General features: G+C 49.7%; 1 protein-coding gene across 4 annotated transcripts in view; it reads left to right on the top strand.

Annotated features, from left to right (window-relative positions):
* LOC144672648 (sterol O-acyltransferase 2-like) overlaps positions 1-27,693 on the top strand; it is a 107,189-nt gene that overhangs the window by 40,645 nt on the left and 38,851 nt on the right. For all 4 annotated transcript variants that reach the window (XM_078534519.1, XM_078534520.1, XM_078534521.1 and 1 more), the window contains 4 exons: positions 6,927-7,063; positions 8,412-8,471; positions 16,156-16,263; positions 21,365-21,647. In XM_078534519.1, coding sequence (XP_078390645.1) covers positions 6,927-7,063; positions 8,412-8,471; positions 16,156-16,263; positions 21,365-21,647 — 588 coding nt within the window. The remainder of the gene's footprint in view (positions 1-6,926; positions 7,064-8,411; positions 8,472-16,155; positions 16,264-21,364; positions 21,648-27,693) is intronic.

Here is a 27,693-nt window from a genome sequence, read left to right as displayed (position 1 = left end):
TTGTTGTTCTTGTCACCAAGAGGTTTGAGTGGCTGAAAGTGTTTGTCAGACCTGTTTGCGCCGTCTCTCCCACTACCCCTCTCTTGTCAAATGTAACTTTCTGCTTTATCCAGCGTTCTCTTCCAGCCTTTTCAGTTTTGATCACCTGCAAACAAACATACAAACTAGGAGCAGGATTAGGCCATTTGGCCCCTCGAGCCTGCTCCGCCATTCAGTAAGATCGTGGCTGATCTGACTGTAACCTCCCGACTACCCCCGATAACCTTTCACCCCCTTTGTTAATCAAGAATTAACCTCTGCCCTAAAGATATTCAAAGACTCTGCCTCAGCCAGTTTGTGAGGAAGAGAGTTTCAGAGACTCACAACCCTCTGAGAGAAAAAAAATTCTCCTCGTCTCTGTCTTAACGACAGTGACCCCTAGTTCTAGATGCACACTGACGCTTGCCCCTGTCACCTTCCTTATGAAAACTGCAGCACGCACACATTTCTCTGCCTGAAGGAAGGTCCCACCCACAGCACCACGGGTAAGGCAGGGAGGCAGCACCCAAACCCACCCCAGCCAGAACGGCAATCGATCCCCATGCTGTTGGCACCAACCTGATCCACACCGGCCATCAGAGCCAACCGGCCCGGCAAGGAGTCCAAGTTGCTGTGACCACAGACACTTTACATGCATATTGTAGTCTGGAGCTATGGATAGTGATGGTAAAGACTGCAATCTCTTTCCATCCCCTGGCTAACCAGGAATCTCTCCCATTCTTACCGCCTGCCATTGGCGCGTGTTGGAAGGATTTACAGGTTGATACTCGACTTGTTTGGCTGCATCACAAATACACCTTCCTTGGCCATCAAGTCCTGGATTTGAACCCAGAACTTTTGTCTCCGAGGCAGTGGGCACCACCCACTGCACCACAAGACTGCCACGGCTCAGTCATAGAATCATAGAAGGTTTACAGCACAGAAAGAGGCCACTTGGCCCATTATGTCTGCGTCAGCCGATAACCAAGCCCCCCAGCCTAATCCCACTTTCCAGCATTTGGTCTGTAGCCCTGCAGGTTCCAGCACTTGAGGTGCCTATCCAGGCACCTTTTAAATGAGTTGAGGGTTTCTCCCTCTACCGCCCTTTCAATCAGTGAGTTCCAGACCCCCACAACCCTCTGGGTGAAAACATTTTTCCTCATCTCTCCTCTAATCTTTCTACCAATCATTTTAAATCTCTGCCCCCTAGTCACTGACCTCTCTGCTAAAGTAAATAGGCCCTTCCCATCCACTCTATCCAGGCCCCTCACAATTTTGTACATCTCAATCAAATCTCCCCTCAGCCTCCTCTGTTCCAAGGAGAACAACCCCAGCCTATCGAACCTTTCCTCATAGCTGCAATTTTCCAGTCCTGGGTGGCAACATCCTCGTAAATCTCTGTACCCTCTCTAATGCAACTACATCCTTTCTGTGATGTGACCAGAATTGCACACAGTACTCAAGTTGTGGCCTAACTAGTGTTTTATACAGTTCCAGCATAGCCTTCGTGCTCTTATATTCTATGCCTCGGCAATTAAGTGAAAGAATTCCATATGCTTTCTAAACCACCTTATCAACCTGTTCTGCTACCTTCAGAGATCTGTGGACATTCATTCCAAAGTCCCTCATTCCTCTACACCTCTCAGTATTCTCCCATTTATTGTGCATTCCTCTGCCTTGTTTGACCTCCCCAAATGCCTCACACTTCTCTAGGTTAAAGTCCATTTGCCACTTTTCTGCCCACCTGACCAGTCCATTGTTATCTTCCTGCAGTCTACAGCAATCCTCCTCGCTATCAATCACCTACTCAAAGTATTTACTCACTGGGGAGTAGCTGTATGATTCCAATTTCTGAGCTGTATTTTTTTTTGTTCAAGTATTGGGGAAAATCTTTGAAGATTTCCACTTTCCAGGTGCCCCTGTAGAACAAGAAACAGCTTGGGGCTGAATTTCACTTCAGTTTGAACTTACCTGTGCCTAGAAATCAGTCATTGACAGGAATATGAGCATAAATTACATAGAATTATATAAGCTATACACCACAGAAACAAGCATTTCAGCCCACGCATATGAACATATGAACATATATAGTAACATATGAATTAGGAGCAGGATTAGGCCACTCGGCCCTTCGAGCCTGCTCCGCCATTCAATAAGATCATGGCTGATCTGACTGTAACCTCAACTCCACATTCCGCCTACCCCCGATAACCTTTCACCCCCTTGTTAATCAAGAATCGATCCACCTCTGCCTTAAAAACATTCAAAGACTCTGCTTCCACCACCTTTTCAGGAAGAGAGTTCCAAAGACTCACGACCCTCTGAGAGACAAAATTCCCCTCATCTCTGTCTTAAATGGGTGACCCCTTATTTTTAAACAGTGACCTCTAGTTCTAGATGCTCCCACAAGAGGAAACATCCTCTCTACATCCACCCTGTCAAGACCCCTCAGGCTCTTATATGTTTCAATCAAGTCGCCTCTTACTCTTCTAAACTCCAGTGGATACAAGCCTAGTCTGTCCAACCTTTCCTCATAAGACAACCCGTCCATTCCAGGTATTAGTCTGGTAAACCTTCTCTGAACGGCTTCCAATGCATTTACATCTTTCCTTAAATAAGGAGACCAATACTGTGCACAGTGCTCCAGATGTGGTCTCACCAGTGCCCTGTATAACTGAAATATAACCTCCCTACTTTTGTATTCAATTCTCCTCACAATAAACGACAATATTCTATTAGCTTTCCTAATTACTTACTGTACCTTTTGTGATTCATGCACTAGGACACCCAGATCCCTCTGTATCTCAGAGCTCTGCAATCTCTCACCATTTAGATAATAAGCTTCTTTTTTATTCTTTCTGCCAAAATGGACCATTTCACATTTGCCCACATTGTACTCCATTTGCCAGATCTTTGCCCACTCACTTAACCTATCTATGTCCCTTAGTAGCCTCCTACTGTCCTCTTCACAGTTTACTTTCCGACCTATCTTGGTGTCATTAGCAAATTTAGCAACCATACCATCCATCCCTTCATCCAAGTCATTTCTATAAATGATAATACTCCCCATGAGTCTCTTCCCATTGTATCGACCTCATCCCAGTCTTTCAGAAGATCTTTCTATCCCTGCTTCTCTCATGCACTCATCTAGTTTCCTTTGAAAAGCATCTAAGTGGTTTCCCTCAACCATTTCCTGTGGTAGTGAGTTCCATAACCACTCTCTGAAATGTCTCTTTATTTCCCTATTAGCAACTATCTTGTATTTATGGCCACTTGTTTTGGATTCTGCCACAAGTTGGAACATTCTCTTCGCATCTCCCCTGTCCCCATTCATCAGGGGAGGTGGTGGTATTGTCACTGCACTGGTAATCCAGAGACCCAGGGTAAAGCTCTGGGGACCCAGGTTCGAAACCCACCATGGAATTCAATAAAAAATACTGGAATTAAAAATCTGATGATGACCATGAAACCATTGTCGATTGTTGTAAAAAACCCATCTGGTTCACTAATGTCTGTCATCCTTATCTACACATGGCTCCAGACTCACTTGACTCTTAAACAAGGGCAATTAGGGATGGATAATGAATGCTGGCCTAGCTAGTGCCCCCTACCTCCCGTGAGTTAATAATAAAGCCTCCCAGCTCCACCCTTCCACCTTTCCACCCCGCTTCCAGCCTTTGTGCAGAGGGAAGTGATGAGCAGTCCCCAGGAAGACAGAAGTGGTGTCTACTCAGCGCCAAGTCACGGAAGAAGTGAAGCTCACCAGGTGCGCGCCGCTTATGTACAGTGGTAAAACTGAATGTTCTACATTGTTGCTGGCGGTGAATTTAATTTGGAGGGCGAGCTTAATTCCAGCGAGGTGGCCTTTTAATGAGCATGCATGAGATGCTAATGTAGGCAAAAGGGCTTCCCGACACTGACTTTGACTGAATGGGCCTAGGCCACCCGAGAGCAGAATTCCAAATGCGGGAAACTGAATTTTGGCCTCCCACCAAATTAAGTCCCCCACCCTCCCCCTCCCCCCCACAGCTTGCCACGTATCCCACTGCTGGGTGGGACCGGAAGATTCCGCCCCGCGTCTGGGGCTATGAGAGGACAGTAAAGGCGGGCTCATTATGACAAACACTTGCAGCTTTTGTCCTGTCATTCTTTGTTCATTAGAGAGAATGATTCCAGTGATCCCAGGGCCAGAGGGGATCTGCAGTCCTAGAGGGAACTGATTGGGAAATCGGAGATTGTGGAGTTATGGCCCAACAATGATTCGCATTTACTCTGGTTTCCATTTCCCACTGGGAGCTCAGAATTACACGATGACCCCCAAGAGCCTACACATGGAGGTTTTTTTTACTTTCTTAAATTCATTCTCAGGATGTGAGTGTCGCTGGCTAGGCTAACATTTATTGCCCATCCCTAATTGCCCCTTGAGAAGGTGGTGGTGAGCTGCCTTCTTGAACCGCTGCAGTCCATGTGGTGTAGGTACACCCACAGTGCTGTTAGGGAGGGAGTTCCAGGATTTTGACCCAGCGACAGTGAAGGAACGGCCGATCTATTTCCAAGTCAGGATGGTGAGTGGCTTGGAGGGGAACTTCCAGGCGGTGGTGTCCCCATGTGTCTGCTGCTCTTGTCCTTCTAGGTGGTAGAGGTCTAATCTGAAATTAGGCTGCTGCCTGTGATTAGGCCACTGCCTGTAACTAGGCTGCCTGTGACTGGGCTGCTGCTTGTGGCTAGTGTTTGGGATCGAAATGCAATCAGCTCTACATGTCCCACCTGGCTTTCCGTAGTCAGGTGACCTCTGCCATGAGGCAGTCTCTGCAAGCAGACGTCTGAGATCAGTTCAATAAGGACCTACAATGAGAAGGCACTGAGGGAGCACTGCTGTCCTTAAACACAAAATAGCTAGGCTGCTGTGAATCAGCTGCTGCTTGTGGCTAGGCTGTTGGTTGTGACTAGGCCTATTGACCAGATGTTCCGGTTTTGCTGGGACAGCTAGGCCCCGGATTTTTATTAAATGCCCTGGTGTTACGACAATTTCCTCAAAATCGTTCAGATGTCCCAGTTTTTAGCTATTCCACTGGGTACAAGGCAGCCGTCAAATGCAGCCAGAACGTAAATGGCCAAGAAGATACAGCAGGGCTGTTGGTGGGGGTGGGGGGGAATGGGAACACCCTGGGATGATTGACAGCTGATCCCAGGGAGAACCCACCCCCCAAGTGGGCTTGTGCTCCAGGAGCTCTTGCGAGATCTGTTTGGGCCAGCCTCCCAGATGTGGTGTTGACAGTGTCCCTTAGATACCATGAGCTCACTGACCCTGGAGGATGTGCAGCAGGTGGTGCAGCTCCAGGTAAAAGTGCTCAATGAGGGGGCCAGGGAGCAGCTCAGTACTACACTGGAGTGGGGCGCGATCACACAGACTCTCATATCCCCTTAATATGAAACTCAAAATTAACAGGAGCTGGTGAATGTGTCCTGGCTTTGACTTTTTAAAATTTGGTCACACTACCGAAGCTACCTGTGACTATAGGCTGCTGCCTGTAACTAGGCCCCTGACTGGGACTAGGCTGCTGTTCATGACTAGGCTGCTGCCTGTGACTAAGCCACTGACTTTGACTCGGCCACTTACTTTGACTAGAGAACTGAATGGACCTCGGCCACCGACTGAGCCTAGGTGTGCACCTGTGACCTGGCCGTTGCCTGTGACTAGCTTGCTGCCTGTGACTTGGCTGTTGACTAAGGCCGCTACCTGTATGGGCCAATGCATTTGACTAGGCTGCTGAATGTAACTAGACCACTGACTGAAAAGCCCACTGCCTGTGACTAGGCCGCTACATTCGATTAGGCTGCTGACTGTGACTAGGCCGCTGTCCATGACTAGAACACTGAGTGGGATTAGGCCACTGCATTTCAGGCCACTGTCTGGGACTAGGCCGCTGCTCCGACTAGGCCACTGCACCGATTGGGCCACTGTCCTGACTAGGCCACTGTTCTGACTAGGCCGCTGCCCCAACTAGGCCACTGTTCTGACTAGGCCGCTGCCCTGACTAGGCCGCTGCCCCAACTAGGCCACTGTTCTGACTAGGCCACTGTTCTGACTAGGCCACTGTTCTGACTAGGCCGCTGCCCCGACTAGGCCACTGTTCTGACTAGGCCACTGTTCTGACTAGGCCACTGTTCTGACTAGGCCACTGTTCTGACTAGGCCGCTGCCCCAACTAGGCCACTGTTCTGACTAGGCCACTGTTCTGACTAGGCCACTGTTCTGACTAGGCCACTGTTCTGACTAGGCCGCTGCCCCGACTAGGCCACTGTTCTGACTAGGCCCCTGTCCAGACTAGGCCACTGTTCTGACTAGGCCACTGTTCTGACTAGGCCGCTGCCCTGACTAGGCCACTGTTCTGACTAGGCCGCTGCCCCGACTAGGCCACTGTTCTGACTAGGCCACTGTTCTGACTAGGCCGCTGCCCCGACTAGGCCACTGTTCTGACTAGGCCCCTGTCCAGACTAGGCCACTGTTCTGACTAGGCCACTGTTCTGACTAGGCCGCTGCCCTGACTAGGCCACTGTTCTGACTAGGCCGCTGCCCTGACTAGGCCACTGTTCTGACTAGGCCGCTGTTCTGACTAGGCCACTGTTCTGACTAGGCCACTGTTCTGACTAGGCCGCTGCCCTGACTAGGCCACTGTTCTGACTAGGCCGCTGTCCAACTAGGCTACTGCCCTGACTAGGCCGCTGTCCAGCTAGGCTGCTGCCCTGACTAGGCCGCTGTCCAACTAGGCCGCTGTTCTGACTAGGCCGCTGTCTGTGACTGAGCCACAGGTTGCCACCTGAACCAGGCCACAGCCCGTGAGGCTGCGTTTGATCAATGAAGTTGACTTCATGTTGACAGAAACACTTTTTTTGTCTCTGACCCAGGATATGAAAATAGAATTGTTGGACCAGTTCAAAGGCCAGCTGAGTGAGCTGCTTGACAAAGCTATAGAGGAATCCACTGAGTACCACTCACACTATAAGCAAATGACCAAGTCCCAGGAGTCAGGACACAGAAACAGGTACAGAGAGCTCCTTGCAGAGAGCTTTGTGTTGTTGTGGAGTTACTGCAAGGGTGTCAGTGTTGGAGGGAAACCAACTGACAACTCAGAAAATGCCAATTAATACGCACACTGCTTGAAAAGCTCCTGGGCCTGAAATTCCTGCTGCCTAGCCCTGCTACTAGTGTGGTGGACTGGGTTATCCAGCTTCCAGTCTGTCGTGGCCCTTGACCCTGTCCCAAATCCCAGGGACATGGACATAGAGAGCAAATGCAGCCACTCCATTGACAGCACCCCCTCAGTGTCCTCCCCATGGAGGGGGTGAGGGTGGTGTGTGCGCAGGATTGTCAGAGTGACGCCCCACCGTTCCATCAGGAGCTGGGCTGTGCTCATCCTGTTACTCAAGCAAAGGTCAGCAAATGCAGCACTGAGCAGAATTAAAGCGGGTGGAGTGTGTCTGAACACTGTTCGTATAGTTAAACACTGAGCTGCTGAGTGTCTGGCTTGTTCTTTGTGTGTCCCTTTCTGTTCCTGTCCTTTTATCTTTATCTGTGTGTGTTAGTGCCGGGGTGTGTGTTGGTGTGTATGTGTGTTAGTGCTTATCTGTGTGTGTGTTGGTGTGTATGTGTGTTAGTGCTTAACTGTGTGTGTGTTGGTGTCTGTGTGTTTGTGTAAGCATGTGTGTTAGTATCTGAGTGTGTGTTGGTGTCTGTGTGTGTGTAAATGTGTTAGTATCTGAGTATATGTTAGTACCTGTGTGTGTTAATTTGTCTATGTTAGGATCTGTGTGTGTTAGTGTCTGTCTGCATGTTCTTGTCTATGTGTGTTAGTGTCTGTATGTGCGTGTTAGTATCTCTCTATCTTCATCAATCTCACTCTGTCCGTCTTGGTCTCTCCGACTGCCTCTCTCTCTCATTGTTTCTCTCTCTCTCTCTCTCTGTCTCTCACTTTCTCTGACTCTCTCTTGGCTTCTCCGTCTCTCTCTCTCTCCCTGTCTCTCACTTTCTCTAACTCTTTCAGTCTATCTGTCTCTTTTTCTACCTTCTGTCTCTGTTTCTCACATTCCCTGCTCCCTTTTGCATGCCTCTCTCTTTTCACCTCTGTCCCTCTCCATACCTTTAATGTCTTTTTGGTTTTTTTTCTCTCTCTCTGCTTGCCTCTCACTCTCCATCTCTCTCTCTCTCTCTCTCACATTTCCCTTCCTTTTCTCCATCTCTTGGATTTTCTCTTCCTTCAGTCTCTCACAGCTCTATCCCCTCACTCACCGTCTCTCTCAGCCTACCCACTCACACCCTGCACAGTGTTGCAGTGGATAATATGAGCGTTGATGAGGTGGGTGCACGTTTAATGACATCGTCTTTGTCCCAAGGGCCGAGAAATTTGCAACGGAGAAAGGGAAGACCTTTGTGAATCGCCGCTCAATGCTTGAGTAAGTACTAAAGGTGTTAACTGTGAGCCATGCAACTATTAACACTCCCTTCCACACTTGTGTGAGATCTCTCTGCTGTCCTTACTCAAGGCACGATTCTGTTTATTTTTGATGGGTTGTTACAATATTATCACTGACAATTTCTTTGTGGGGAGGGTGGAGTGATGGGATGATTTCATTTTACACAGCGAGTTGTTGGGATCTGGAAGGCGCTGCCTGAAAGGGCAGCAGAAGCAGACTCAATACTAACTTTCAAAACGCAATCGGATAACTACTTGAAGGGGGAAAATTTGCAGGAATATTGGGAGCGAATAGCGGAGTGGGACGAATTGGATAACCAAGTGGCTTCAACCTGCGCTGGTTCATTCCAATTGGACACCAAGGGAATCAAGGATATGGGGATAGTGTGGGAGAAATCAGTCCAGATTCATCAGCCAGGATCGTATTGAATGGCGGAGCAGGCTCGAGGGGCCGAATGGCCTCCTGCTCCTAGTTCAAAGGTTGTTATTGTGATTCTAGTTGGAGGCAGAGCACTGGATACAGGAGAGAAAAATCAGGCAGTATTTAAGAAGATGAACCTCACCATCAGCTGGATTTTTCACACCCGCTGGGATCTTCCGGTCTCGCCACAAGCCTAAGGGCTTCCGGCTGGGGCACCGCCTCACCCACAGCAGGTCTGGAAAATCCTGGGCCATGTATAATCCCGTTCCCTTCCCCGCACAGGGAAATGGACGGCACAGGTCAAGCGAGGAACTTCGTGAGCAGAGGTGTCTTGGAGCATTGTGCTGCACCAAGTGCGGACTTTCAAAGAACAAAGAACAAAGAACAAAGAAAAGTACAGCACAGGAACAGGCCCTTCGGCCCTCCAAGCCTGCGCCGATCATATTGCCCGTCAACTAAAACATTTTGCACTTCCGGGGTCTGTATCCCTCTATTCCCATCCTATTCATGTATTTGTCAAGCTGCCTCTTAAACACCACTATCGTACCTGCTTCCACCACCTCCTCTGGCAGCGAATTCCAGACACTCACTACCCTCTGCGTAAAAAACTTGCCCCGCACATCTCCTCTAAAGTTTTCTCCTCCCACCTTAAATCTATGTCCCCTAGTAATTGACTCTTCCACCCTGGGAAAAAGCTTCTGACTATCTACTCTATGCCACTCATCATTTTGTAAACTTCTATCAAGTCGCCCCTCAATCTCCGTCACTCTAGTGAGAACAATCTGAGTTTCTCCAACCTCTCCTCATAGCTAATAACCTCCAGACCAGGCAGCATCCTGGTAAACCTCCTCTGCACCCTCTCCAATGCCTCCACATCCTTCTGGTAATGTGGTGACCAGAATTGCACGCAATATTCCAAGTGTGGCCTAACCAAGGTTCTATACAGCTGCAGCATGACTTCCCAGCTTTTATACTCAATACCCCTGCTGATGAAGGCAAGCATGGCATATGCCTTCCTGACGACCTTATCCACCTGCGTTGCCACTTTCAGTGGCCTGTGGACCTGTACACCCAGATCCCTCTGCCCGTCGATGCACTTAAGGGTTCTGCCATTTACTGTATGATTCCTGCCTGTATTAGACCTTCCAAAATGCATTACCTTCACTCTCCGCCCACACTGCAAATTCGCTTTCCATTTTCTTATCTTAAATCGAGGCAGGTTCAGGAAATCAACCAAGTGATGGAGGGGGAGTGGGGGCAGGGTGGATTCAGCTCAGTGACTGTTAACACTTCACAGGGGGAGCTGGCCAATGGCAATGGCCGACGTTCTCAGAAAGTGAGCCATTGACACCCCTCAGTGCAAACTGCCCGTTCCCGGGGAGCTCAGTGAGTTCAACCCTCTCCCGGCTCCTCCAACCCTCTCCCGGCTCCTCCAACCCACTCCCAGCTCCTCCAACCCCCTCCCAGCTCCTCCAACCCTCTCCCAGCTCCTCCAACCCTCTCCCAGCTCCTCCAACCCTCTCCCAGCTCCTCCAACCCCCTCCCAGCTCCTCCAACCCTCTCCCAGCTCCTCCAACCCCCTCCCGGCTCCTCCAACCCACTCCCAGCTCCTCCAACCCCCTCCCAGCTCCTCCAACCCCCTCCCAGCTCCTCCAACCCCCTCCCGGCTCCTCCAACCCCCTCCCAGCTCCTCCAACCCTCTCCCAGCTCCTCCAACCCCCTCCCGGCTCATCCAACCGCCTCCCAGCTCCTCCAACCCCCTCCCAGCTCCTCCAACCCTCTCCCAGCTCCTCCAACCCTCTCCCAGCTCCTCCAACCGCCTCCCAGCTCCTCCAACCATCTCCCAGCTCCTCCAACCCTCTCCCAGCTCCTCCAACCCTCTCCCAGCTCCTCCAACCCTCTCCCAGCTCCTCCAACCCTCTCCCAGCTCCTCCAACCCTCTCCCAGCTCCTCCAACCCACTCCCAGCTCCTCCAACCCTCTCCCAGCTCCTCCAACCCTCTCCCAGCTCCTCCAACCCTCTCCCAGCTCCTCCAACCCACTCCCAGCTCCTCCAACCCCCTCCCGGCTCCTCCAACCCCCTCCCGGCTCCTCCAACCCTCTCCCGGCTCCTCCAACCCTCTCCCAGCTCCTCCAACCGCCTCCCAACTCCTCCAACCCCCTCCCAGCTCCTCCAACCCTCTCCCAGCTCCTCCAACCCTCTCCCAGCTCCTCCAAACCTCTCCCAGCTCCTCCAACCCCCTCCCAGCTCCTCCAACCCTCTCCCAGCTCCTCCAACCCTCTCCCAGCACCTCCAACCCTCTCCCAGCTCCTCCAACCCCCTCCCAGCTCCTCCAACCCTCTCCCAGCTCCTCCAACCCTCTCCCAGCTCCTCCAACCCTCTCCCAGCTCCTCCAACCCCCTCCCAGCTCCTCCAACCCTCTCCCAGCTCCTCCAACCCTCTCCCAGCACCTCCAACCCTCTCCCAGCTCCTCCAACCCCCTCCCAGCTCCTCCAACCCTCTCCCAGCTCCTCCAACCCTCTCCCAGCTCCTCCAATCCCCTCCCGGCTCCTCCAACCCCCTCCCAGCTCCTCCAACCCCCTCCCAGCTCCTCCAACCCTCTCCCAGGTCCTCCAACCCTCTCCCAGCTCCTCCAACCCACTCCCAGCTCCTCCAACCCCCTCCCAGCTCCTCCAACCCTCTCCCAGCTCCTCCAATCCCCTCCCGGCTCCTCCAACCCCCTCCCAGCTCCTCCAACCCTCTCCCAGCTCCTCCAACCCCCTCCCGGCTCCTCCAACCCTCTCCCGGCTCCTGCAACCCCCTCCCGGCTCCTCCAACCCCCTCCCGGCTCCTCCAACCCTCTCCCAGCTCCTCCAACCCTCTCCCAGCTCCTCCAACCCCCTCCCAGCTCCTCCAACCCTCTCCCAGCTCCTCCAACCCTCTCCCAGCTCCTCCAACCGCCTCCCAGCTCCTCCAACCATCTCCCAGCTCCTCCAACCCTCTCCCAGCTCCTCCAACCCTCTCCCAGCTCCTCCAACCCTCTCCCAGCTCCTCCAACCCCCTCCCAGCTCCTCCAACCCTCTCCCAGCTCCTCCAACCCTCTCCCGGCTCCTCCAACCCCCTCCCGGCTCCTCAAAAACTCTCCCAGCTCCTCCAACCCTCTCCCAGCTCCTCCAACCCTCTCCCGGCTCCTCCAACCCCCTCCCGGCTCCTCTAAACCTCTCCCAGCTCCTCCAACCCTCTCCTAGCTCCTCCAACCCGCTCCCAGCTCCTCCAACCCCCTCCCAGCTCCTCCAACCCCCTCCCAGCTCCTCCAACCCTCTCCCAGCTCCTCCAACCCTCTCCCAGCTCCTCCAACCCCCTCCCGGCTCCTCCAACCCTCTCCCAGCTCCTCCAACCCTCTCCCAGCTCCTCCAACCCTCTCCCAGCTCCTCCAACCCTCTCCCAGCTCCTCCAACCCTCTCCCAGCTCCTCCAACCCTCTCCCAGTTCCTCCAACCCTCTCCCAGCTCCTCCAAACCCACCCAGCTCCTCCAACCCTCTCCCGGCTCCTCCAACCCACTCCCAGCTCCTCCAACCCTCTTCCAGCTCCTCCAACCCTCTCTCGGCTCCTCCAACCCTCTCCCGGCTCCTCCAACCCTCTCCCAGCTCCTCCAACCCACTCCCAGCTCCTCCAACCCTCTCCCGGCTCCTCCAACCCTCTCCCGGCTCCTTCAACCCTCTCCCGGCTCCTCCAACCCTCTCCCAGCTCCTCCAACCCTCTCCCGGCTCCTCCAACCCTCTCCCAGCTCCTCCAACCCTCTCCCAGCTCCTCCAACCCTTTCCCAGCTCCTCCAACCCGCTTAGCTGCATCGAAAGCTGTGTTCTCATTCACCCACCCCTCCCACCACCACCACCAAGCCCCTTCCTCCCATTTCCCACTGGATTTGTAACTCCTCGTTACCGATGGTCACGCAAATGAGCGGCTTCCCAGAAAGAGCTGGTGTTCTCCGAAAGCGGCGGCTTAACGGGTCCAGGATGAACCGGTGGCGCAAAACAGCAGCGTTCCTCGCCGCCTGGAATCCCGGAGTCGCCCGGGAGCCGGGAATCCTCGCCGCCTGGAATCCCGGAGTCGCCCGGGAGCCGGGAATCCTCGCCGCCTGGAATCCCGGAGTCGCCCGGGAGCCGGGAATCCTCGCCGCCTGGAATCCCGGAGTCGCGGGGGAGCCGGGAATCCTCGCCGGCTGGAATCCCGGAGTCGCGGGGGAGCCGGGAATCCTCGCCGGCTGGAATCCCGGAGTCGCGGGGGAGCCGGGAATCCTCGCCGGCTGGAATCCCGGAGTCGCCCGGGAGCCGGGAATCCTCGCCAGGCTCCCCTCGCCAGCGGCTCTCCCACTCCCGGGCCCCTGCTGGCCCGCGAACAGGGTGGTTCTGGCAGACGAACGTTCGCGCACACCTTACCCGCGCAAAGCCAGCCCTGACCCTGCCGTGCCAACGACGCAGCTTTGGACGGCCGGTATTCCAGGACTGGTTCTCCCGTGCCTGGTGCGTTTCCCGGGATGCCAAAGCAAGCAGAAAAGGATGGATAACGATTGGTGCCGGCACTCCGATTATGGGCTGACTGTGCCGCCCTTAGTTACAGCTCAAAGAAGCTTTGCGAAGAATTGAAATGTAAGTTACTTCATTACCAGCCGATACCCGGCAGTCCTGCACCTAGCTGACAGCTCCCACCTGCTCCCTGACTCTGCACTGGAATTTTGCCCCCTCTAGCAGGCCTGATCTTAGTCACTGCATCATTGCTGGCTGCTCCCGTCTAGGCCCCAAGCTCTGGAATTCCCTCCCTACACCCCTCCGCCCCCTTCCTCTTAAAGACTCCTCAAAATGAACCTCTTCAAGCTTTTAGTTGTCCAGTTTATATCCCCTCCGGCGTGCTGTTGTGCTTTCTCTTGTGAAAGACTTTGTAAGATTTTTCGGCGCCGCAGTGTTTAGATTGTCACCACCTGCTCTGGGATCACACTGGTTTAACTCTGGCGGCCTCTCTCGAGGTGTCAGGCGTCCCTCTCCAGCTCCACCTCCCTGTGACAGGATCTCCAGAGCAACCTCACTTCTTACCCGCGGCTGACCGACCCGGGCACAATTGGAAATCGTCCCGAACGCAAGCAGCAGAAAAGCTGAGCAAATGAAGCGCAATCATTGTGAGCCAGCATCGTAGTGATCCCAGCCTCCAGCCTGGCTCAGCTACTCCGAGCTGGAGGGCCGTTCGGCAAAGGAAAAAAAAACATGCATTTCTCTAGCAGCTTTCGCAACCACGGGACACCGCAAAGCGCTTTACAGGCCATTGTGGTACTTTTGGAGCGGCACTCCCTCAGTACTGACCCTCTGACAGTGCAGCACTCCCTCAGTACTGACCCTCTGACAGTGCAGCACTCCCTCAGTACTGACCCTCTGACAGTGCAGCACTCCTTCAGTACTGACCCTCTGACAGTGCAGCACTCCCTCAGTACTGACCCTCTGACAGTGCAGCACTCCTTCAGTACTGACCCTCCGACAGTGCAGCACTCCCTCAGTACTGAGCCTCTGACAGTGCAGCACTCCCTCAGTACTGACCCTTTGACAGTGCAGCACTCCCTCAGTACTGACCCTCCAACAGTGCGGCACTCCCTCAGTACTGACCCTCCGACAGTGCAGCACTCCCTCAGTACTGACCCTCCGACAGTGCAGCACTCCCTCAGTACTGACCCTCTGACATTGCAGCACTCCCTCAGTACTGACCCTCCGACAGTGCAGCACTCCCTCAGTACTGACCCTCCGACAGTGCAGCACTCCCTCAGTACTGACCCTCTGACAGTGCAGCACTCCCTCAGTACTGACCCTCTGACAGTGCAGCACTCCCTCAGTACTGACCCTCTGGCAGTGTAGCGCTCTCTCAGTACTGACCCTCTGGCAGTGTAGCGCTCCCTCAGTACTGACCCTCAGACAGTGCAGCACTCCCTCAGTACTGACCCTCAGACAGTGCAGCACTCCCTCAGTACTGACCCTCTGACAGTGCAGCACTCCCTCAGTACTGTTCTGGAATGTTAGCTTTGATTATGAGCTCCAGGGTGGAGTCTTCCATACTGGAGTCTTAGTTCGATGGGGGGGCACGGAAGTGAGAGTGATTTCCCATGGGGGCGCTGTTCAGCTTATTAATTATACCTCCGTGCGGAGTTGGCCGATTCTCATGGTGAGGGCAGGCAGGAAGTTAACATTCCCGCCGTTACCTCACGGGGTCAAAGGTCCAAGTGCCATATTTAAAGGGCACCTGGACAGCCTGCACTATTCCTTCCACCTTTACCCCCGGCCACCCCTCCACCCTTCCCCCTTTCCTTGGTCATCCTCCATGTAACTTGCACTGTCACCACCCGGTCTCAAGCATAGGATGGCACTTACAGACGCTCCCCAAAAAGGACAATGCAGCGGCAACTCACTGTTAATGGTGGAAGAAGTTTACCTCACCAGGTGCACACCACTTATATGCAGTCGTTCTAATTTCTCACTGCTGGAGAGCTTCATTTGAAGGGGGAGCTTAATTCGGGCGAGGTGGCCTTTTAATGAGTATGCATGACATGCTAATGAATGTAAAAGGGCTTCCCGACATTGTTCACCGGGAAGCTCGATCCGCCTTTAACCCACCGTGACAGTCCTGAGAACAGAATGTTCATCCCGACGTCGGGAAACTGATTGTTGGCCTGACGCCAAATTAAGCTCCCCCCACCCACCAAGCTCCCCACTGCTGGTGGGACCGGAAGATTCCGCCCCCAGTCTCTGAAGGGGGACTTGAAACCACAAACCTCAGACGCGATCAGAGGGTGAGAGTGTTACCGGTGAGGCACAGCGGCCTGCAGAATGGTCCAGAAATTGTCCACTTGTGTGTGTGTGTGTGTGTGGGGGCTTGGGGTAGTCGTGGAGGGGGATGGTGGGGGCGTCATGGTGGGGGGTGGTTGGTGGGAGAGTCATGGAGGGGTGGGGGAGTCGTGTGGGGGTGGGGGAGTCGTGTGGGGGTGGGGGAGTCGTGTGGGGGTGGGGGAGTCGTGTGGGGGTGGGGGAGTCGTGTGGGGGTGGGGGAGTCGGTGGGGGGGGCTGGGGGTAGGGGTTGGGAGTGGGGGGGTTGGTGGTGAGTCCAGATTTGACCCATCTGCTCATCTCCATTTGAAGAGTAGACTGGGTGACTACATGGGTTTGAGGGTAAAACCCTTCTCCGTCTGCACCTCCTGTTAAATCCACTCATTGTGTCTGTTCTTTTCCAGTGAGCTGTTTGAGAGCCCTCACATTCGGACGATATATCACATGTTTATTGCCCTCCTGATTGTCTTCGTTGTCAGTACAATGGCAGTTGAATTCATCGACGAGGGCAGGTAAGAACACTGAGCGCAGACAGAATCACCTGGTCGGACCTGGGCTGAATTCGGCCCTATCCCTGGGTTTGGCTGCTTTACATTGCGATTGGGTGGAGCAGGGGGGGTTGGATACTATCACAGGCCTGAAAGGGCAGCACAATTCTATGGTTTTATTTGTGAGCACCTCGACACGGTAACAAACAGCATCAGATGGGTCTTGAACCTAGCAACAGGAAGTCTGCTATAAACATTGAGTTCCCTCAGCAGAGTGCCACACTGCCTCAGATCGGAGGGGCTGCCCGCGAACTCTGACCCCAAGCTTCTTCAGCTGGTAAGCGGGTAGATCTCTGCCCAGTACAAAGCAGACAAGTGGCACAAGAGCATTACAATATTGCAAGTATGTGTTCTCCAGCTCATTTTAGTGCTGTGCATCTGTCAGGCAAAAGATTCCTAAGAATGTACTTGCAATTGGGTGACAAAACACACCAATTAATGGAGGGTTTTGGGCTGAATTATCTAAAGAATAACAGATACCCGGGAGTGAGTTACAGACTGGAATCTAATCGAGGGGTTCGGGGGGGTTTATATATAGAATAACAGATACCCGGGAGTGAGTTACAGACTGGAATCTAATCGAGGGGTTCGGGGTGGTTTATATATAGATTAACAGATACCCGGGAGTGAGTTACAGACTGGAATCTAATCGAGGGGTTCGGGTGGATTATATATAGAATAACAGATACCCGGGAGTGAGTTACAGTCTGGAATCTAATCGAGGGGTTCGGGGAGGTTTATATATAGAATAACAGATACCCGGGAGTGAGTTACAGTCTGGAATCTAATCGAGGGGTTCGAGTGGATTATATATAGAATAACAGATACCCGGGAGTGAGTTACAGGTTGGAATCTAATCGAGGGGTTCGGGGTGGTTTATATATAGAATAACAGATACCCGGGAGTGAGTTACAGACTGGAATCTAATCGAGGGGTTCGGGGAGGTTTATATATAGAATAACAGATACCCGGGAGTGAGTTACAGTCTGGAATCTAATCGAGGGGTTCGGGTGGATTATATATAGAATAACAGATACCCGGGAGTGAGTTACAGACTGGAATCTAATCGAGGGGTTCGGGGTGGTTTATATATAGAATAACAGATACCCGGGAGTGAGTTACAGACTGGAATCTAATCGAGGGGTTCGGGTGGATTATATATAGAATAACAGATACCCGGGAGTGAGTTACAGTCTGGAATCTAATCGAGGGGTTCAGGTGGATTATATATAGAATAACAGATACCCGGGAGTGAGTTACAGACTGGAATCTAATCGAGGGGTTCGGGTTGGTTTATATATAGAATAACAGATACCCGGGAGTGAGTTACAGACAGGAATCTAATCGAAGGGTTCGGGTGGATTATATATAGAATAACAGATACGCGGGAGTGAGTTACAGACTGGAATCTAATCGAGGGGTTCGGGGTGGTTTATATATAGAATAACAGATACCCGGGGTTGAGTTACAGACTGGAATCTAATCGAGGGGTTCGGGATGGTTTATATATAGAATAACAGATACCCGGGAGTGAGTTACAGACTGGAATCTAATCGAGGGGTTCGGTGGGGTTTATATATAGAATAACAGATACCCGGGAGTGAGTTACAGTCTGGAATCTAATCGTGGGGTTCGGGGTGGTTTATATATAGAATAACAGATACCCGGCAGTGAGTTACAGACTGGAATCTAATCGAGGGGTTCGGGGTGGTTTATATATAGAATAACAGATACCCAGGAGTGAGTTACAGACTGGAATCTAATCGAGGGGTTCGGGGTGGTTTATATATAGAATAACAGATACCCAGGAGTGAGTTACAGACTGGAATCTAATCGAGGGGTTCGGGGGGGGTTTATATATAGAATAACAGATACCCGGGAGTGAGTTACAGGTTGGAATCTAATCGAGGGGTTCAGGGTGGTTTATATATAGAATAACAGATACCTGGGAGTGAGTTACAGACTGGAATCTAATCGAGGGGTTCGGGGGGGTTTATATATAGAATAACATATACCCGGGAGTGAGTTACAGACTGGAATCTAATCGAGGGGTTCGGGGTGGTTTATATATAGAATAACATATACCCGGGAGTGAGTAACAGACTGGAATCTAATCGAGGGGTTCGGGGGGGTTTATATATAGAATAACAGATACCCGGGAGTGAGTTACAGACTGGAATCTAACCGAGGGGTTCGGGGTAATTTTAAATAGAATAACATATACCCGGGAGTGAGTTACAGACTGGAATCTAATCGAGGGGTTCGGGGGGGTTTATATATAGAATAACAGATACCCGGGAGTGAGTTACAGACTGGAATCTAATCGAGGGGTTCGGGGGGGTTTATATATAGAATAACAGATACCCGGGAGTGAGTTACAGACTGCAATCTAATCGAGGGGTTCGGGGTGGTTTATATATAGAATAACAGATACCCGGGAGTGAGTTACAGACTGGAATCTAATCGAGGGGTTCGGGGTGGTTTATATATAGAATAACAGATACCCGGCAGTGAGTTACAGACTGCAATCTAATCGAGGGGTTCGGGGTGGTTTATATATAGAATAACAGATACCCGGGAGTGAGTTACAGACTGGAATCTAATCGAGGTGTTCGGGGTGGTTTATATATAGAATAACAGATACCCGGGAGTGAGTTACAGACAGGAATCTAATCGAAGGGTTCGGGTGGATTATATATAGAATAACAGATACCCGGGAGTGAGTTACAGACTGGAATCTAATCGAGGGGTTCGGGGTGGTTTATATATAGAATAACAGATACCTGGGAGTGAGTTACAGACTGGAATCTAATCGAGGTGTTCGGGGTGGTTTATATATAGAATAACAGATACCCGGCAGTGAGTTACAGACTGGAATCTAATCGAGGGGTTCGGGGTGGTTTATATATAGAATAACAGATACCCGGGAGTGAGTTACAGTCTGGAATCTAATCGTGGGTTTCGGGGTGGTTTATATATAGAATAACAGATACCCGGGAGTGAGTTACAGACTGGAATCTAATCGAGGGGTTCGGGGTGGTTTATATATAGAATAACAGATACCCGGGAGTGAGTTACAGACTGGAATCTAATCGAGGGGTTCGGGGGGGTTTATATATAGAATAACATATACCCGGGAGTGAGTTACAGACTGGAATCTAATCGAGTGGTTCTGGGAGGTTTATATATAGAATAACAGATACCCGGGAGTGAGTTACAGACTGGAATCTAATCGAGGGGTTCGGGGGGGGTTTATATATAGAATAACAGATACCCGGGAGTGAGTTACAGACTGGAATCTAATCGAGGGGTTCGGGGGTTTTATATAAAGAATAACAGAAACCTGGGAGTGAGTTACAGACTGGAATCTAATTGAGAGGTTCGGGGTGGTTTATATATAGAATAACAGAAACCTGGGAGTGAGTTACAGACTGGAATCTAATCGAGGGGTTCGGGGTGGTTTATATATAGAATAACAGATACCCGGGAGTGAGTTACAGACTGGAATCTAATCGAGGGGTTCGGGGTAGTTTTCAATAGAATAACAGCTACCCGGGAGTGAGTTACAGACTGGAATCTAATCGAGGGGTTTGGGGTGGTTTATATATAGAATAACAGATACCCGGGAGTTAGTTACAGACTGGAATCTAATCGAGGGGTTCGGGGTGGTTTATATATAGAATAACAGATTCCCGGGAGTGAGTTACAGACTGGAATCTAATCGAGGGGTTCTGGGTGGTTTATATATAGAATAACAGATACTTGGGAGTGAGTTACAGGCTGGAATCTGATCGAGGGGTTCGGGGGGTTTATATATAGAATAACAGATACCCGGGAGTGAGTTACAGTCTGGAATCTAATCAAGGGGTTTGGGGTGGTTTATATGTAGAATAACATATACCTGGGAGTGAGTTACAGGCTGGAATCTAATCGAGGGGTTTGGGGTGGTTTATATATATAATTACAGATACCCGGGAGTGAGTTACAGACTGGAATCTAATCGAGAGGTTCGGTGGGGTTTTATATATAGAATAACATATACCCGGGAGTGAGTTACAGGCTGGAATCTAATCGAGGGGTTCGGGGGTTTTATATATAGAATAACAGATACCCGGGAGTGAGTTACAGAATGGAATCTAATCGAGGTGTTCGGGGGGTTTATATATAGAATAACAGATACCCGGGAGTGAGTTACAGGCTGGAATCTGATCGAGGCGTTCGGGGGGTTTATATATAGAATAACAGACACCCGGGAGTGAGTTACAGGCTGGAATCTAATCGAGGGGTTCGGGATGGTTTATATATAGAATAACAGATACCCGGCAGTGAGTTACAGACTGGAATCTAATCGAGGGGTTTGGGGTGGTTTCTATATAGAATAACAGATACCCGGGAGTGAGTTACAGACTGGAATCTAATCGAGGGGTTCAGGGTGGTTTATATATAGAATAACAGATACCCGGGAGTGAGTTACAGACTGGAATCTAATCGAGGGGTTCGTGGTGGTTTATATATAGAATAACAGAAACCTGGGAGTGAGTTACAGACTGGAATCTAATCGAGGGGTTCAGGGGGGGTTTATATATAGAATAACAGAAACCTGGGAGTGAGTTACAGACTGGAATCTAATCGAGGGGTTCGGGGTGGTTTATATATAGAATAACAGATACCCGGGGTTGAGTTACAGACTGGAATCTAATCGAGGGGTTCGGGATGGTTTATATATAGAATAACAGATACCCGGGAGTGAGTTACAGACTGGAATCTAATCGAGGGGTTCGGTGGGTTTATATATAGAATAACAGATACCCGGGAGTGAGTTACAGACTGGAATCTGATCGAGGGGTTCGTGGGGGCGCGGTTTATAGTTAGAATAACAGATACCCAATTTAGTAAGCATATTCTGCCAGTATGTTGAGTATTCACTGCCCCTGATTTCAGTTCTGTCTTCCCACTAGACTATAATGTTGTCTCTTTCTCTGGCTGTCTGACAATGCTGTCTGCTGTTCTGTTGAACTATGCAGTTTGGATATTGAAGCCTAACTTTTTTCCTTTCCCCTTTCAGGCTGATCCTTGAGTTTGACCTGCTGGTTTTTGCCTTTGGAAGGTTTCCCACGGTGTTGGTTATCTGGTGTTGCCTCTTCCTGTACACTCTCATAATCCCATATAAAGCACTGAACCTGTGGGGAAGCAACTATCACCAAGTCAGATACCCTCGCCTCTACACTCTGACCCTTGGGCTGCTGATTGTGTTGTGCCAAGTCTGTGTTCTGGGATTCTATCCAATCTATGCTGTTATTCAGTACGGACTTCCTCCAGCCTCAAGGTTCATTGTGATACTTGAACAGGTACAGCCCACCTCTTACAGCTCTGCAAGTAGTCACTAGGCTAGTAACCCAGAGCCCTAGGCTAATGCTCTGGGGACACTGGTTCAAATCCCACCACAGCAGCTGGTGAAATTTAAATTCAATGAATAGATTTGGAATTGAAAACTAGTCTCAGTGACGGTGACCATGAAACTATGATTGATTATTGTAAAAACCCATCTGGTTCACTAATGTCCTTTAGGGAAGGAAATCTTCTGTCCTACATGTGACTCCAGACCCACAGCAATGTGGTTGACTCTTAACTGCCCTCTGAAATGGTCTAGCGAGCCACTCAGTTCATGGGCAATTAGGGATGCCCTTGCCAATGATGCCCTCATCCCATGAAAGAGAAAAGGAAAAGAAACTCCAGTGGCTTGTCAATTTTGTGTCAGAGTTTGTCAATTTAGATCCATCAGTAAATCAGGGGATCATGCAGCACAAAAATGCACAGGGGACTGAATCTCACTCACACACACAGCAGGTAAGAACATATAAAACAGGAGCAGGAGTAGGCCATTCAGCCCCTCGAGCCTGCTCCATCATTCAATAAGATCCTGGCTGATCTGTTTGTGTTTTGGAATTCCACATTCCCATCTACCCCCGATAACCTTAGATTCTTGTTAGGCAAGGGAATCAATCTACCCCGCCTTAAAAATATTCAGTGACCCCGTCTCCATCACCTTCTGAGGCAGAGAGTTCCAAAGTCGCACAACCCTCTGGGAGAAAAGATTTCTCCTTATCTCTGTCCTAAAAGGGCGACCCCTAATTTTAAAACAGTGGCCCCTAGTTCTGGACTCACCCACAAGAGGAAACATCCTTTCCATGTCCACCTTGTCAAGGCCGTTCAGGATCTTATATACTTCAATCAAATCACCCCTCACTCTTCTAAACTCCAGTGGAAACAAGCCCAGTCTGTCTAATCTTTCCTCATAAGATAACCCGCTCATTCCATCTAGTAAACCTCCTCTGAACCGCCCCCAACACATTTACATCCTTCCTTAAATAAGGAGACCAAAACTGCACACAGTATTCGAGATGTGGTCTCATCAATGCCCTGTATAACTGAAGCATAACATCCTTACTTTTATGTTCAATTCCTCTCATAATAAAGGATAACATTCCTTTAGCCTTCTTAATTACTTGCCGGACCTGCATACTAACTTTTTGTTACTCATGTACTAGAACACCTAGATCCCTCTGCACCACAGAATTCTGCAGTCATTCTCCATTTAAGTCATACTCTGCTTTTTTATTCTTCCTGCTAAAGTAAACTTCACATTTTCCCACATTATACTCCATCTGCCAGATCTTTGCCCACTCACTCAATCTATCTGTATCCATCTGCAGCCTCCTCATGTCCTCTTCACAACATACTTTCCTAATTATCTGTGCGTCATCTGCACATTTAGCTACCATGTCATTGCTCTCCTCCTCACTGATATAAATTGTAAGGAGTTGAGGCCCCAGCCCCTGTGGGACTCCACTCATCACATCCTGCCAATCAGACAAAGACCCATTTATGCATACGCTGTGTTTTCTGCCAGCCAGCCAATCTTCTATCCATGCTAATATGTCACCCCCTACACCATGCGTACATAGAGTGCAGCTGAGCTAACTGAATGAAGACTTGGAGTTTGGTGAGGGGTGGGGGGTAAGGCGGTGTTTGTTTCCTTTATCTATCTTTCTCACATAGAAATTGGTCCTCGCTCTCCTACAGAGAATGGAGCTAACTGTGTGGTGAGTATCTGGTAGGTGGATAAGTTCTATTCTATCCTGAAGGTTTAAAATAGTACGCAAATTGGTGGTAAAGTTAATAAAATATATAAGAAAGCAACATAAATAAGTGATTAATATAATGAAGTAATTATGTAAAACACATTAAGGATGGCAGGACAGGTGCTGTGTCGAGGCTGTAGCATGTGGGAGCTCCTGAATAACACTGTGATCCAGGGAAAACACGTCTGTAGTAAGCGTTTGTAGAACCATAGGAAAGTTACTGTGCATAAAGAGGCCATTCAGCCCATCGTGTCTGCACTGGTCAAATGAGAAAAAAGGGAAACTAGCCACTCATGTTAACCCCACCTTCCAGCGCCTGGTCTGTAGCCCTGCAGGTTACAGCACTTCAGATGCAGATCCAGATACCTTTTAAATGAGTTCAGTGTTTCAGCCTCAGTCACCAATTTAGGCAGTGAATTCCAGACACCCACCACCCTCCAGGTGTAAAAGTTTTTCCTCATGACCCCTCTAATCCTTCTACCAATCACCTTAAATCTATGCCCCCTGGTAACTGACCCCTCAGCTAGGGGGAAACAAGTCTTTCCTGTCTACCCTATCTAGACCCCTCATAAATTTGTACACCTCAATCAGGTCACCCCTTGGCCTCCTCTGTTCTAAGGAAATCAACCTCCAATCTCTCCTCATAGCTGCAATTTTCAAGCCCTGGCAACATTCTTGTAAATCTCCTCTGCACTCACTCCAGAGCAATCATGTCCTTCCTGTAATGTGGTGACCAGAACTGTACACAACATTCCAGCTGCGGCCTAACCAGCGTTTTATACAGTTCCATCATTACATCCCTGCTTTTGTATTCAATACCTCACCCAATAAAGGAAAGCACTCCAAATGCTTTCTTGACCACCTTGTCCACCTGTCCTGCCACCTTCAGGGGCCTGTGGACATGCACTCCAAGGTCTCTCACTTCCTCAACCCCTCTCAATATCCTCCCATTTATTGAGTATTCCCTTGCTTTGTTTGCCCTCCCCAAATGCATTACCTCACACTTCTCTGGATTGAATTCCATTTGCCACTTCTCCGCCCACTCAACCAAACCATTGATATCATTCTGGAGTTGACTGCTATCCTCTTCACTATCAACTACACGGCCAATTTTTGTGTCATCTGCAAATTTCCCAATCCCACATTTAAGTCTAAATTATTAATATATATAACAAACAGCAAGGGTTCCAACATTGAGCCCTGTGGAACACCACTGGAAACTGTTTTCCATTTGCAAAATTATCCATTGACCATTAGCCTTTGTTTCCTGTCACTGAGCCAATTTTGGATCCAACTCGCCACCTTCCCCTGTATCCCATGAGATCTCACTTTCCTGACCAGTCTGCCATGTGGGACCTTGTCAAATGCCTTACTAAAATCCATGTAGACAACATCTACTACACTACCCTCATCAATCCTCCTTGTTACTTCCTCAAAAAATTCCATTAAGTTAGTAAGGCACGATCTTTCCCTAACAAAAGCATGCTGACTATCCCTGATCAATCGGTGCCTTTAAGTGACAGTTTAATCTGTCTTTCAGAATTGTTTCCAATTATTTACCCACCACTGAAGTCAGACTACCGGCCTATAATTTTCTGGCCTATCCCTGACACCTTTTTTAAATAATAGTACAACATTCGCAGACCTCCAATCCTCTGGGACGTCACCTATATCTAGTGAGGATTGGAAAATTATCCTCAGAGCATCCGCTATTTCCTCTCTGGCTTCCTTCAACAGCTTGGGATACAATCCATCTGGCCCTGGTGATTTATCCACCTTCAAGGATGCCAGTCCCTCCTGTACTTCCCCTCTCACTATGCTTATTGTACCTAATATTTCACATTCTTCCTCTGCATCATCCCTCTCCTTAGTGAAGACAGAGACAAAGTGCTCATTGAGAACCCTGCCCACATCTTCAGCATCAACACACAAGTTACCATGTACATCTCTGATAGGCCCTACCTTTTCCTTAGTTATTCTCTTGTTCTTAATGTACCGGTAAAACATTTTAGGATTATCTTTGATTTTACCTGCCAATATTTTTTCGTATCCTCTCTTTGCTTTCCTAATTTCCATTTTTACTTCACCCCTGTACTTTCTATAGTCCTCTAGGCTTTCTACAGTTTTAAGTCTTTTGTGACTGTCATAAGCTTTCTTTTTCTGCTTTATCTTGGCCTGTATACTTCTGGATAACCAGGGGGTTCTAGATTTGGCGGTAGCACCCTTTTTCTTTGTAGGGACATGTCTACACTGTGCCCGTAGAATCTCACCTTTGAATACCCCCCACTGATTTGACATAGTTTTTCCTTCTAATAGCTGTATCCAGTCCACACTCACCAGATCACCTCTCAGCTTTGTAAAGTGGCTCGAGGAGCTTTGGCTCAGAGTCATCGAGCTGGAGGCTGAGCTGCAGACACTGCGACACATCAGGGAGGGGGAAAGTTACCTGGATGCTTTATATCAGGAGGCAGTTACACCACTTAGGATAGGGTCCTCTGATTTGGTCAGTTTCCAGGGACAGGAGGGCGTGACTGCGAGTGAGGCAGGTAAGGGGACCCAGAGGGCAGGAGTGCATGAGTGTGGGCCTGTTCAATTGCCCTATTGGGTTTGAGGTTCTCTCAGCTTGTTTGGATGAGAGCAGGGGCTGAAGGGTGGATGACCATGGCCAAACTGACCATGGCACTGTGGTACAGGAAGCCATTCAAGTGGGGCAAGCAAAAAGGAACATAGTGGTAGTAGGGAACAGTATGATGAGGGGGATTGACACTGTTCTCTGTAGCAAAGAACGAGAGTCCAGATGACCATGTTGCCTGCCCGGTGCCAGGGTTCAGGACATCTGCTCAGGGCTGGAGAGGAACTTGCAGTGAGAGGGGGAGGATCCAGTGGTCGTAGTCCATGTTGGTACCAATGACACTGGCAGGATGAGGAAGGAGGCTCTGCATAGTCAACATGAGGAGTTAGGCACCAAATTAAGAAGCAGAACCTCAAAGGTAATAATTTCTGATTATTACCCGAGCCACATGCAAATTGGCATAGGACAAATAAGATTAGAGAAATGAATGTGTGGCACATAGACTGGTGTGGGAGATGTGGGTTCTGGTTTGTGGGGCACTGGCACCAGTGGTGGGGAAAGTGGGGGCTGTACTGTTGGGATGGTCGACACCTGAACCGTGCTGGTGCTGTGTCCTCGTGAGCCACGTAACTAGGGAAGTAGAGAGGTTTTTAAACTGAATATTGGGGTCAAGGGATCAAATTTGGGAAGATGTGGTAAACCAAATAGCAGAGACAAGGCAAGAGAGACAGGTACTAATATGGGAAATGATAAACAGACTGTGACAGGAAGGGACAGAGAGTATAAATCTAACAGTGAATCAGCAGATAAGGCTAGACTCTACAAAACTAATAAAAGGACAAAACTAAAGGCTCTGTATCTAAATGCACATAGCATTTGAAACAAAACAGATGAACTGATAGCACAAATAGAAATAAGTACGATCTGATAGACATTACAGAGACATGGGATGATATAGATTGAGACCTGAATATTGTAGGGTACTTGACATTTAGGAAGGACAGGAAGTTAAGACAAGGTGGAGGAGTGGCTCTGATAATTAATGGTGGTATTAGCATATTAGAGAGGGTTGACCTAAGTTCAGGAAACCAGGATGTAGAAGCGATTTGGGTTGAGATGAGGGATGATAAAGGCAAGAAGTCACTTGTGGGAGTGGTGTACAGGGCCCCTAATTGTAACTACACAGTAGGACAGAGTATAAAAGAAGAGATAATGGGAGCTTATCAGAAAAGGTTTGGCGCTAATCATGGGGGATATTAATCCACATAGAGGCTGGAAAAATCAGATAGGCAAAGGTAATGTAGGTGAGGAGTTCATAGAATGTTTTCGCGATAGTTTCTTTGAACAACATGTTCTGGAGCCAATCAGAGAGCAGGCTATACTAGACCTGGTATTGGGCAATGAGGCAGGATTAATTGATAACCTCATAGTGAAGGCACCCCTAGGTAGCAGCGATCATAATATGACCGAATTTTACAATCATTTTGAGGGAGAGAAGAGTTTTTCAAAGACTAGTATTTTAAACTTAAATAAGGGCAATTATGAGGGCATGAAAGCAGAGCTAGCTAAAGGCAACTGGCAAATGAGGTTAAGGGATAGTTCAATAGAGGCTCAGTGGCAGATATTTAAAGGGACATTTCAGAATACACAGAATATATATATTCCAATGAGAAAGAAAAA

Source organism: Cetorhinus maximus, chromosome X (genome assembly GCF_964194155.1).
Source record: "Cetorhinus maximus chromosome X, sCetMax3.hap1.1, whole genome shotgun sequence".
Lineage (NCBI taxonomy): Eukaryota > Metazoa > Chordata > Chondrichthyes > Lamniformes > Cetorhinidae > Cetorhinus > Cetorhinus maximus.
The sequence above is the reverse complement of the archived record's forward strand: the minus strand, read 5'-3'. Positions and strand labels throughout refer to the sequence as shown.